The sequence below is a fragment of the Ambystoma mexicanum genome, chromosome 4q (assembly GCF_040938575.1).
Source record: "Ambystoma mexicanum isolate Mex_15411 chromosome 4q, UKY_AmexF1_1, whole genome shotgun sequence".
NCBI classification, from domain to species: domain Eukaryota; kingdom Metazoa; phylum Chordata; class Amphibia; order Caudata; family Ambystomatidae; genus Ambystoma; species Ambystoma mexicanum.
In genome coordinates, this window is record NC_090928.1 from 899,881,513 (window position 1) to 899,894,127 (window position 12,615).

The following is a 12,615-nucleotide window of genomic DNA, read 5'->3' on the forward strand; positions in this document are numbered from 1 at the left end:
ACCTTCCAGACCGGTTTTCCCCCTTCTAGGTGTACTCACTAGTCGGCGCTTAAAGCTTTGCTGCGAGGTCCTCAACTGCCAGAGGCTTTCTCCTTCCTGTACGGTACTTCGCTCCTTCTCCTAGTGGCTCGCCGTGACTCTGCTCACCCAGCGATGCTCCTCCTGCAGCTTCAGGCCTCCACGACTACGTTGCTAGGTCACGCCGTCTTTCCTCCTGCGGTCTGCACTGGCCTCCAGCTTCCTTCAGTTCTTCTTCCCGCTGCATAAACTCTGCATCCTTTCTCGGTTTTCGAGCACCCCGCTTGCCATACCGCTGATCCAGACTGGTGTGCCTGCACTCAACAGTTCGCATCACTGCTTCCAAAGCCGACTCCATGTTCACAAGGATGTCGTCTTTTAAAGGTCCCGCTACCATGATTTGTCCGTAAAAGACTAGACCTCTCTCTATGGAAATGGTAGTCCGGTCTTGCTGTTGTTGTCCTCTTCTTCGTCTCAGTACTAAGTTGAGGTTGGTATGTGTGTGTATTAAAAAAATGAGATTTGGCTCACTAGTTGGTTTCTTCCTCGTCCCAGTACTGAACTGGTGTTTCTTGGGGACTGTGTTATGGGCAGAACAGGGAAGAGGCTGACAATAGCCTATGAAGGCTTGTGGGATACAGGGTTCCCAATAAATAGGAAATGGGGGATACCATTTCTCACCTAAAGACTCCTCTCCCCAAGTTCTCTCCACCTGGGTGATCCTACCTCACATATCTACCTCCAGGGTCAGGATCTAAGACCGACGCCCTTTCCCTGGCCACCCGAGAGGAGGATACAGGGGGAAAAGATGTGAGGACGCCCTCAGGTTCCTCACACTTCACACAATCCATGTTTTTTACATACCGGGATTAGTGCTGCTATGGCACTGTTTGTTGACTTTGTGCTACCGTGATGGGCAACGTGATGAAGTCATCACGTTGCGTGCACGCTATTGATAATGGCGGGCATTTTTGGAAGCCGTAAAATTGGCATTTCGAGTAGGACATAGGCTTTACAGCATGTTATGAAGCCAAGGCCATCTCTATTAGGTGAGTCCTATTGCATACTATACAACAGGCCAGGGATAACTTTATCCTTCATTAGTGATTTTCTCACTTGAACTAGGGGAACTAGTTACTATCCTCTCTTTTCTCCTTGTCATAGGTTACTTCTACTACTGGACAACTTGAATGACAAATTTGTAGTTCATACCGATATCTTTGAGATGATAGACTCCCAGGTGAGGCTGAGCTACTTTTGTCATTCTCATCTAATTTTGTGAGACTTTGAAGACGCATTGCCGCATCTTGACATCATTCTAATGTCTAGGGCAGAAGAAATTTACTCTGGTTGCTTTTTCTCACACTGGTTAACCGATATTGTCTTTTGGAGTAGCTGAATGTGAGCAGTTCATAATTAAGTAATAAGCCCTGAGCGGGGGGTGGGGAGGCATTACCACTTCAGGTAATGCCCCGGGCCCATAGTTACAGGCCCGAGTGAAGTGAGCGCCTTACCGAAGTACCCGGGGCATTACCTGAAATGGTAATCCCCCCAACCCCCTGCTCGGGGCTTATTGCTATTACTACCCCGGCCCGTAAGACTGGGGTACCAAAAGCATTTTCTTTCTGTTCGTAAAACATTTCGGAGCAGAAAAGAAAATTGAAAAAGAATGGCCGCCGCGGAAGGGAAAGCAAAGTAAGTTTTCCCTTTCCATGGTGGCAATTGAAAAAAGTAAACAAAGAAAATGGCTGCCATGGAGACCGGAGCAGGCACTACACATAGTCCCTTCTCTCTTTCCATGGCAGCCATTAAAAAAAGTCAACAAAAGAATGGCCGCCATGGAAAGGAGATAAGGGACTCTGTGTAGTCCCTTCTTCCTTTCCATGATGGCCTGTTGCAGATAGGGAGCGGACGCGCTGGGGACAGAGTGTTCCCAGAGCGTCCGCTCGGGTGGCAGGGAGGGAATTCAGGGGGTGGAGGGAGGGGAGAGGAGGATCACTTACCTGGTTCCCAGGTGGGGGAAGATGGTGGCCTCTAGCAGTCTAGCCATGAGGAGGCTCAGAGCGGCGGGATTACCATCTGGTACTACCCACTTTCCGAGCCTCCCCATTGGCTGAGAGGATGCCACGCTACCCCCACCCTCCACCCCCGATCCTCCCTCCACTGGGTACTAATATACATACATTTTTATGAGTGGTGTGCTCTTCTGTGTCACTCTTGTTCTTGCGTAATGGCTTCTGCCATTTGTTTCCACAATGTCAATTCATGTTTAATTACAGCAGTACGGCAATTACTTATTTTCTTTTAATTTTTCAGATTGGTAGCCTGCTACTCCGGTCTGTGGAAAATGCAACCATACCAGGCTGGTTTCTGAACAGCTGTGGAAGCGTCTGTAAAGAAGACTCACCTGATTTAGTCCTTCTCTTTCTCTGCCAAGGTTCTCTAGCTATGCTGGAGTGGACGCATGGAATTATGGGACGAAATGGAGAAAAACTACTCCTTGATATTTTAATGGTTTTATTGTCTCTCAGCTCACGGTAAATATTTGGTTTTGTGAATGAAATATTACGGTTCTATGTACTATTTCAATTACACATACACTATTTTGGACAACTAACAGCGGTGGATGGGTGTATTTATAAATCATTTATAATTAAGTGCCAATTTTGTGAATGAAATATTACGGTTCTATGTACTATTTCAATTACACATACTATTTTGGACAACTAACAGCGGTGGATGGGTGTATTTATAAATCATTTATAATTAACTGCCAATGCTATAGTCACCAAGAGGCCCAGGCTGTCACTGGTGCAGCACTAAAGGGGCCTTTGGGTCCTTTTGCTGGGCGAGTCCTGAGGTAACTCCTCAGAGTCACAGGTCTCGTAGATCTCTGAGAATAAAGTGCCTGCTGGGGCTTGCTTCGAGGTCCCCATGGCCATTAACGACACTGGTCCCGAGAGTTCTCATAACTGAGGCCTTTTATCCCAGAATTCCATGCTCTTTTGATTTGCACCCCAGTGTGGAAAACAAAATGCTCGCCAGAGTGAGCGGTGAGGAGATTTCCTCTCAGGGTGAACACTGTGAGTGGGGGGTTTTGTCTTGTGGCCTTTCCCTGTTGGAATTAATGGCAGGCACTAAGCGATGACGTGAATGGAGACGAGATTGTGTACCGGTGTTCTACAACTGACAGTACCACTAGACACTTTTTCACTCAGAGTTCAATGGTACCTGCGCCATGTCCCATGTTGTACTGCTTACCCTCCTTCCTCTATGCCGTTCTGATACTCGTGGTGCATGCCACACTGACAGTCTATGTGGCCATCAACCATGCAAACCTTGTCACCTGAGTCAGCTTAGACTACACAGTCACAGGCCAGCTTGCAGGCCAGAATAGACCAGTTTTTCCAGTGGTTCATGGGGATAATGAAGTCCCCACCCAAGTTTCTTCTTCTGAAAGTATTGATAAAGGATGCCTTGCCCAGCGGGACCAGGGCCCCACCAGTAACATCAGATCCTCAGGATGGACTGCTAGTTAACCCCCCTTCTCATGCATTCCCCTCCAGTTCCTTCCGCCTCTATGCCTTGTGGGCATTATCTGATGCCCCCACCAATGCCCCAGAACCTACCGTCCCAGTAGAACCTCCCTGGGGGCACCCTAAATCAGATTCACCTCCCAAGCATGCTCTTGACTTATAATACGCTTAATATCGGAGACCAGTTTCTAAGCACAGGACCGGGATTCAAATCTGTGTTGCTGTAACTTGTCTTGCTTCCAAGACAAATGCGTCGCCCCTGAGCTATCCACCTGGCTCAGATAATGATGAAGAGGACTTTCCGTCCTTCACACGATGATTCCATGATCGATTGGTGCGTTTTGCAGCCTTTCAAGGGATACCAAAGACAAAGGCACAGCTGGCAAGTGGTGTTTTGGCTAAACTATTTGGGTTGCTTTCCTCTGGTAGGTAAGGAGAGCAAGCTTCTAGAGAAGGGCGTGCTGGTGAATGTGACCAAAATCTGGCAGTGACCTCGCTCTGTGGCTGCTACAGAAAAATACAATTAAAGCCAGATATCTGCAGGTTCTACTTAAAGTGTGCTTCTCTCCCAATCCTCAACCTCATTTATCGGTTGTTGTGGCAGCTTCTATGTACGCAAAACAAACTTCTGTTTCTTCTTCCTTTTACTGAGCCCTTGAGAGCAATAAGGATAGCTGTTGGAATCATATGGTCACAAGGAGTCCTCGAACTCGGCCTTACATTCCAGATATGCTGATGCTCTGCTGACTGCTATCAATCCGAGATTATGGAGAGTGGGGATATCCAGTAGAACTTTCTTCAAGATTGTTGGGTAGCATTTCTATCCGGCCAGGGTAAATAACTGGCAAAGAATCTTTTGGGGTCTTGGCTGCATCACATTGACAGGACTAGCCTTGGATTATGTCTGGGAGCAGGCATGCAACACGCTGCAGGGATGCATTCTACAAAGTTCTCACACAATGTGCTGGAGTGCACATTGAGCCTTCCGTTTGATGAGATAAACCTATTTGATGTATCAAAAGGATAAACATAACAAAAAGAATACCAGCAGTCACATTGCTAAGTCCCTGGTGGTCTTAGGCAAGACTGGCATGAAAACATAGCAGCAGGGTCTGAGTAGGCAAGACTCAGGCTCTAGAAACTTAAAGGCTTTCAGGGGCCATCAGAGGAGCACAGGGCACAGCAGCCAGATTTATCAAACAAGCTCTACCAGCCTTTAAGGGTTTTTATTCTCCTCCCACCCTCCTCAGTACCTGCCTCTGATACTAAAGACCAATGAGAGTGTCGCCAGGATGCACATTTCTCCAGTTAGTGCCAGACTGCCTCTTTTTGTTAGGCTTGGTGACATTCTTTTAAGAAATGCTTTTGCACTCTATGCTTTCGGGAGGTTTCCGTCTTCCACTCCTGCTGGATACCCCTTCTTTTTCTCCTGCTCTCCTCCAACTACGGTCACTGTCACCTATGGAATTGTCTTAGCTGCTCCAAATTCAGGCAGTGGAATTAGTATCTCTTTCAGAGATCGGACAGTGGTTGTTATTCACAAACCTTCACTTCACCCAAAAAGAAGCAGGTGGGCCTGGTAGTAGTGGTCGACCTTTCCTCTTTCCACCTTGTTCGCACCTTAGAGAAATTCATGATGGTTACACCAGCCCAGATTGCAAAATCTCTGTGCATGGGCCGATCGGAAGGAGGCCCTTGTATGCCAATTCAAGGCCACACTGTAAATGTCTTCATTTTACAGTGATGAACTATAACTTCCAGTACATGTCACCCCCTTCATGCTCAATTCACCGCTGCATGTCTTTACCAAATAAAAGAATGCAATTGCGGTCTGGCTTGAATCCAGGGGGATGGTCGTCTACCTTTAGCTGGATGATTGGCTGATCTGAGCCATGTCTCCAGATGTAGTGACAGCACTCTCCAGGCTGTTCTGGATACTCTCTTCATCCTAGGGTTCTCCGTCAATCAGCCAAAATCTGAACTTTCCCAGAATCTCAGGAACTGGCGTTTGACGGTTCCAAATGGAAAGATGTTCCCCACTCGGGCGAGGGACATACAGGCCGCAGGTGAAACATTTCTTGACCAGATCCTCCTTGTCTGTGTGATGAGGTCTTAGCCTACTCCGCCTTCTAGTAACTTGCACACTGTCACCCCCCTCACCAGAAAACAAATGACTTATCCAGCTGCATTTAGTGAGATTTTGGAATCGGGAACAGGTTAGTCAGTTAGACAGAAACAAAAGAATAGTCCAATAACACAGCACCAAATGTTTGGATTCTAATATGCTTCAGTTGCATGTAATTTTGATTATACGGGTGATTCAGCAGCGTTTCTAACTCATTACGGCTACACAGAACTCTAAGACATTCCCGCAATTGCAAAGCAATAAAGTATTATACATACCCGAGAGGGTTTCCAGCAGGTGGTTGAACATGACTGGATTTCAGTGCGATGTGCAAAGATTATGTGCATATCAAAGCCTCGGGTGAAGAGCACGTCTATGCTCGAAACACGTGTCAGGCTGAATCACCCATATAATACAAATTATATGCAACTGAAGCATATTATAATCCAAACATTTGCCACTGTGTTATTGGTCTATTCTCATGCCATTGTATTACTGTGGTGAATACAGGCAATATACCCACTCCAACCAGTAACCTGCAACCTGGTTTATCCTTGAATTTTATTGCAAGCGCTGTGGACTTAAGGGACCATATTGCCACTAGGATTGCTGTACAGTTAGACAGAAATACCTATTCCCTAAAATCTTTAGACCGATTGGCAGTGGATGCAGGACTCCGACAATGGGCCTCATTACGAGGTCGGTGGAAACCCGTGGGTTGCCGCCGACCCCGAAAAACTGTTTCCGGCACCTGACTTCCCGGTGCTACGTGTACATTACAAGTCCCGGCGGTGCAGGAAGTCAGGCGTTGGTTTTGGTAAGTCACGATTCCTGTGGAGTCCTGTTGAATGGGGACTCGGAAGCACAAGCAGCGTTGATAACAGTGCCGTTGTTTCCGTTACAACTCTGCCCACCAGGGCCGTTGCGCCCAACAGGGTCAGACCTGCCTGGCACGACAGCCCTGCAGGCAGACTTGTAGTGTGTCGGCCCGGAAATGGGGGTGCCGGTAAACTGAAGCCACACTCGTAATCAGGCCCAATATGTGTTAGGAAATATCTATATTTTCTGAACTTTCCCTCCATAGTTTCTATGAACCCCTAATCTTTTTGCTTTGTTTTCAAACCTGTTCTGACTTTTTGGGGGGGGGAGTAAAGCCTTCAGCTTCACTTCTGCATTTTTCTCATTTATTATAGGGAAACTGATCAGTCCTTTAAGCTATCAGTACAGGGAAACTGTTTCCCTTTTTTACCTTTTGACTTTTATGTAACTTTTTAACATTGCACACAGCATTTGAGGATGCAGTGCAACAGCGATACTTTTGTATCACCCTGGCTTTTTACACTTGGGATTTTTGGTCACTTTTATATGTCCTAAAGACAAGCTGGTGGCAGCAGATGTATTTTTACGGTGTCCAGTCAAAGGATCTAAAACAAAAGGATTGAATACAATAGGGTTGAGTCAAAGTAAGGACTGAAAAAAAAAGGTTGAATGTCTTTTTTTAAAATGTATATTTTTTTGGGGGTTTCCGTATAGGAAGAAAAAGTGTTTTTTAGACCAAAAACAGTGGTTTGGCGGGGGGGGGGACAGGGGGTACCCCCCCCCCAAAATAAATAAATAAAAATGTCGCCTATGCCTAATGCCTATTGCATTTCGATACTTTCTATTTGATTCTTTCACCTATAACCTATTTTTACTGCGTTCGCGTTATTTCTGGTGTGCACATTTGCGCTTGCTGTGTATGGCTAGTTTAGTCATTGTTAGAATGGCAGAGTGGTGCAGAGTGGAGCAGTCTGGCAGTGGAGCCTGTTTACACTCTCTATCCTGTGAAGGCGGAGTACCTGCTTAAAACAGCATTATACTTGCGGAGCAAGTCGCAGAGTGGTGCAGACTGGAGCAGTCTGGCAGTCCGGGCAGCCGGGTAAGCGTGAAGTTGATTACTGATTCCAAGCGATGTAATCGGATGTTAGAAAACACTCATTCCAATTAAACACCTGTAAGCCTAGTACCGTCTATGCTTTGCGGAAACTGACGACTTGCTGGTATTAGCTGGGTTTGCCACCCACTCTCTTTTATCTATTTAGGCGAATGGTTTGTGTTTTCAGCGCCCCAGTGCTTCTGTCCTATTGCCGACTGGTGTGCCTTGTTGGACCTTGATCCACATAGTATACACGCTAATTGGTGTTCGATATTCATAAAGTGGAGTAGCGAACGAAGCAGCGCCACATGTCACTGAAGTGACCATGTACTTGTAGGCATGGCAGGAAACGCAAGGAAGCGCTGTCATCTGCATCAGAACCCTGTACCCCTCCTCATAGACTCCCTTGGTGCTCCCTGACCTGTGAATCTGATTCAGAGGATCTGATCACTCCCAGGGGAACAGTTACTATGCTCGGGGTCTTGAGGGAGTCTAATAATAACCCCTTGGGGTAACTGATGTATCTGTTACTGGTAGTGGTACTATGGACTTACTACAACTACCTGCTTTGAAAACACCAAGCGAGGGGTGTCCTGAATCGGAGAAAAAGCAATATGACTCAAGTGGCGATGCAAGGATCAGTCATAGTATGATGCTTATGGAAGAAACACCTAAGGAAATGGCACAAGTCCTTCACCCTCCTTTATCAAGTACAGACTAGATAAAGGAATACAAGGCTTATGAGGGCTCGGAGGCGGGCTCCAAGGATCTGGATGGAGTGGTGAATGTCCAAGCACTCACATTATGGCAAGATGTTTCCAGTTACAATGAGGACTATGCCTATCTGGAGGATGTATTTACACGCCGACTCCCCTGATTATGCACAAACAATTATTTTTTAAGACATGAAGCCCAAGGACTAGACACTTGTACAAACATAATTTCCAATAGCCTTGAGACCCAAGATTCTGCTATAGCCGTGAAACTCTTGCGAGACATTGCAAATATAAAAACCACAATTGAAGGTCAGAGAAGGCTTAGTGATGTTTATAACAAGTTTCCTCTGACACCAATATTAAGGAAAAGAAATGCAGAGAATGAAATCCTGATTGAAAGCAGGACTAAAGTGACATGGTTCAAAGACAAATCGTTCTATACGGGTAGAACTAAACTTTACCCCTCTAAAAAATACCAAAGATGCTGAACCGGCTTTGGAGACACATGCTTAGACTCCTACCCCCTTAGAGACATCAGAGGGTAGAGTGGTAAGCCTGCAGAGATCTGTTTCTTCCTCCTCGGGTTCTGAACCATAGGGTGGGCCAGTGCACCATCAAAACAGGGCATCTAGGGCCTATCAACAGATGGCTCCTCCGTTTGAAAACATGCAGTCTGCCATAATGTCAAGTATGACAGTGGCATTAAACCCTTTTATCAAACTTTACGAGTCCAAGAATGAGACAATTAAAGATCAAGCTACTTTATTTGCAATGGCTCACACAAAGTTGTTATTCTTGGAGTCCTTCTCAGAAGCAGTCACAGGTCGACTGGACAAAGAAGCTGAGATTTCATCTCAGTGGCAAGGGAGGCTGTTTGATCTTGCAAGAGGGGAGGCCAACGAAAAAACAAGCTGATGACTGCTATCTTGGAGACCCTGAACTGGGCAAGAAAGGCCATGGGCGTAATTTTAGAGGGGGCGGGGGTGTTTGTCCCCCCCAACTTTCATGGCACACTATTTTGTCCCCATTCATTTGAATGGGGCATCTTTTCTTCAGAGGTCATGTCCCCCCAACATTTTCAGCAAAGTTTCTCCACTGAGAAAGGCCCATGAAAATACTCAACATCCAACTCTTCCTGGAATTAATTTATGCAGCCTCAGCAACTGTCATCCAGACAATTGGATGAGGCTTTTGGGGTGAGAGATGATCCACCACAGAAAGATATTACTGTGGAAAAGAGGATTAAGAACATCAGAGACCCCTCGCTAAGCCTGCCTCAATCGAATCGGGGTCAAACCCACCCTCACTCTGTAATGATGGTTATTCAAGTGCACAGATCATGGAGATTGCCGAGAATAATCCTCATAAAGGAGCAGACAAAACAATGGTGGAAGTGACGATGGTGAGTGAACCAGCCAAATGGGTAAACCACAAGGCTACCTGCTCCAAACCCTTTGTGATCTTTGAGAAATAAAAGACGAAAGAGAAAACGAAAAAGGAGATGGATCCCTTAGATTTTTGTACTTTGGAGGAATGAAGAAATAGGACGACAGTCCACACAAAATTGGAAAAGGTGTGGGATTGGGGAAAGAAACCTTTGAAATCAACGAAATGTTGGGATCCCAACGAAACCCCTACTTTGGTAGTCACAATAGAAAGATTAATCCCTACAATGAATGGTCTAATTCTTATTCTAAACCGGGAAAATGTTGTAAGGCTTCTACATTGTGCCCCGAAGCTACGGAACATCAAATCTGAGGATCTAAAGATAGTTCAATTTGTTAATGAAAATCTTATGGATTGGGTTACCCTTCATCTTCATTTTAGGTTGGTGCAAAATATTTTGCTGGAATCTGCATGAGATCTGCTCCCTTTGGGATTTGAGATTTCGGAAATTCCCTTCCCAGGTCACTGGCCGAAGAAATGCCTGGGGTTACTCATTCTGGAAAGCCTAAATGGAGATTGGAAAAGAAGACAAGCAAGGGAAAAGTCTACTATGAGTCACCTTTGACTATCCAGAGAGCCTCATGTAAAGCTCCATTACCCCCCCCCCCCCCCTTGAGCTGGAGAGTTTTCACTGATAAAAATCACTGCGGATTGTTCCACACATGGCAAAAGGATGATGAAGATCGACCATGATCACAAACTGCAAGATAAAAGTGGTCACGACTGGTCATGGCTGGCAGGGGTCTAAACCCAAAGATCTGAGAATTAATATTGAGAGAAAGAGGACTTGAAGCCCCTCCGTTGGGGCTCCTGGAATACAAGGGGCCACAAACATCGTTTTCACCTGGAGGGGTCAGAGCTAAAGAAATATGACATTCTTTGTATGCAGAAGACTTGGCTCTGTGCTCTCCCTATCTGTGATGGTTTTGAGGTCATTTGTAACCTGGCAAAAACAACTCATTGGGACACCTGTCTTCTGGTTTGCTCACTATGGTAAAGCTGGGTAGAGGTATACAAATTTTGGAAACCACAAATCCAAACCCGTATATCCAAGTGTTTACTATGAGCTGGTAACGAACTGGGGGTCTACCAAAGGTTTCTCTGCTAATATTTAACCTGTATTGGAATCCAGTGTAAGAGTGATACCTAGTTTGTTAACATGATTATGTCTTTGATGCACAAAATATACATGAAAGATTGTAATCCCCATATTATAATTTGTGGTGATCTCAATTTAAGCTGCTTTGATGATAAGGGTAAACTATTACCATCAACGAGTTTGGAGAAAAAGGCCTTGTTATGGACAAACCAACTAAAAGAGTGTGATATTTTCATGTTGAATGGCCAAACCAGGGGAGATATACCGGCCACGAATGCATGGTCTAGAGGCTACCAACACTCCTGCCTAGATTACTACTTTATATCGAGTAATATTATCAGTTTTTATTTTTTAACTAGTTGTATTTCCCATGGGGAATAGCTACCATCAGCTTTTGGAGCTTAAATTGAACCAGAGTGGAGTCTCTGCCCTAAAAATGAAAATAGAGAATGCCCAGGTAAACCAAGCTTGCAATAGGCTCAGAATTCCTGTGGTGGTGGAGGGTTTGAGACAACTGGCATTGGCTAGAGGGGCCTCCTTGAACTACGAAATAATATTGTTGCAGTTTCAAACAAAGCATATTCTAGGTCCTCGATATGGGGTAATGAGACACCAACATTGTAACAAAGAGCTGGTAGAACAAAGAAAATTCTACTGTTCTTGAACCCTTATGGCCCTTTTAATCGAGGTAACACATCGTATGATGGAGGGAAATGCAGAGATAACTCTTACACCAATGATAAAACCGACTCAAGAAGTTGGTAAAGTGTCTCCAAAGACTGTTTTAATTTCAATTGTCTAAAACAGGGAGTTACAACGGACATCAACGGATGTCACACAGCATAGTCTCTCGCATATTCTGCTCAACTCAACACGTTTCATTAAAAAACATACTTTTATAATGTGTATTTGTGATACGTGACATCATACTACCTGGCAAACTAAGAAAACCTACTTGGGATTGTGATTTGACTAAGGGAACATCTATGCATACTTTCGATAAGGGATTGAATTGTGATTGGATCTCTACAGTCTGGTGTACAAGTTATTCCCACTCCTAGTGCAAGTCATCTTCAACCGTTACTTAATGCAAGGTATATCATTGGCTCTCAAACTATAAGGTGCTTCGTTATACAGCCTTCTATAATTGGTTGGCACGCTTGTACCCTTCTAGAATATTCGACTCTAGCAGCACGGTAGTTGGTACCGCAGGTGTAAGTGGGTGGACTTGACCATGTCTCCCAACCCAATAAGCCCAACATCTATCATCGCTCATGCCTTCTGACATTAGAATTGTCTTTGAACTTGGCCTTGGAAATCATCACTGCTCCTGAGAATAGAAGGGAGTGCAAGCACGTTCTTATCTTCAGGTCTGGTGCTGCCCGCCCAATTTCTATTTCCATCTAACCCAAGTGACAGGAGACCATACTGTGGCTCCTTTTCCGTATTTAATAGTATTAAATGAATAAAACTTGGCACTCAGTGTCTTTTTTTCGCACCTTATTAGGGGCTGGTTCCGCTTCTCACATTCCATGTGTCTTCAGGGTTAGATGACTAGTTCTTGGCTGCCTCAGCCTTTGACATCAGGTCAGACAGCCTTCTCGATCCTTCCTCAATCTTCAGCTGCTTTCTTCGCTGCGCCACACTTTCAGCTGTTAATCCTTCCTTCTCCATATATCTGAGCTTACTAAAGTTGCGGCATCGAATATCCAGATTCTGTATATAGTGGCGGCACCGCCTGCTGTCTATTAACTAAGTAT

The 12,615-nt window shown here is 45.2% G+C and overlaps 1 protein-coding gene across 4 annotated transcripts in view; it reads left to right on the plus strand.

The window, feature by feature from the left end:
* Nucleotides 1-12,615, plus strand: part of THADA (THADA armadillo repeat containing) — a 2,999,906-nt gene that overhangs the window by 454,155 nt on the left and 2,533,136 nt on the right. For all 4 annotated transcript variants that reach the window (XM_069608464.1, XM_069608463.1, XM_069608465.1 and 1 more), the window contains exon 10: nt 2,335-2,555. In XM_069608464.1, coding sequence (XP_069464565.1) covers nt 2,335-2,555 — 221 coding nt within the window. The remainder of the gene's footprint in view (nt 1-2,334; nt 2,556-12,615) is intronic.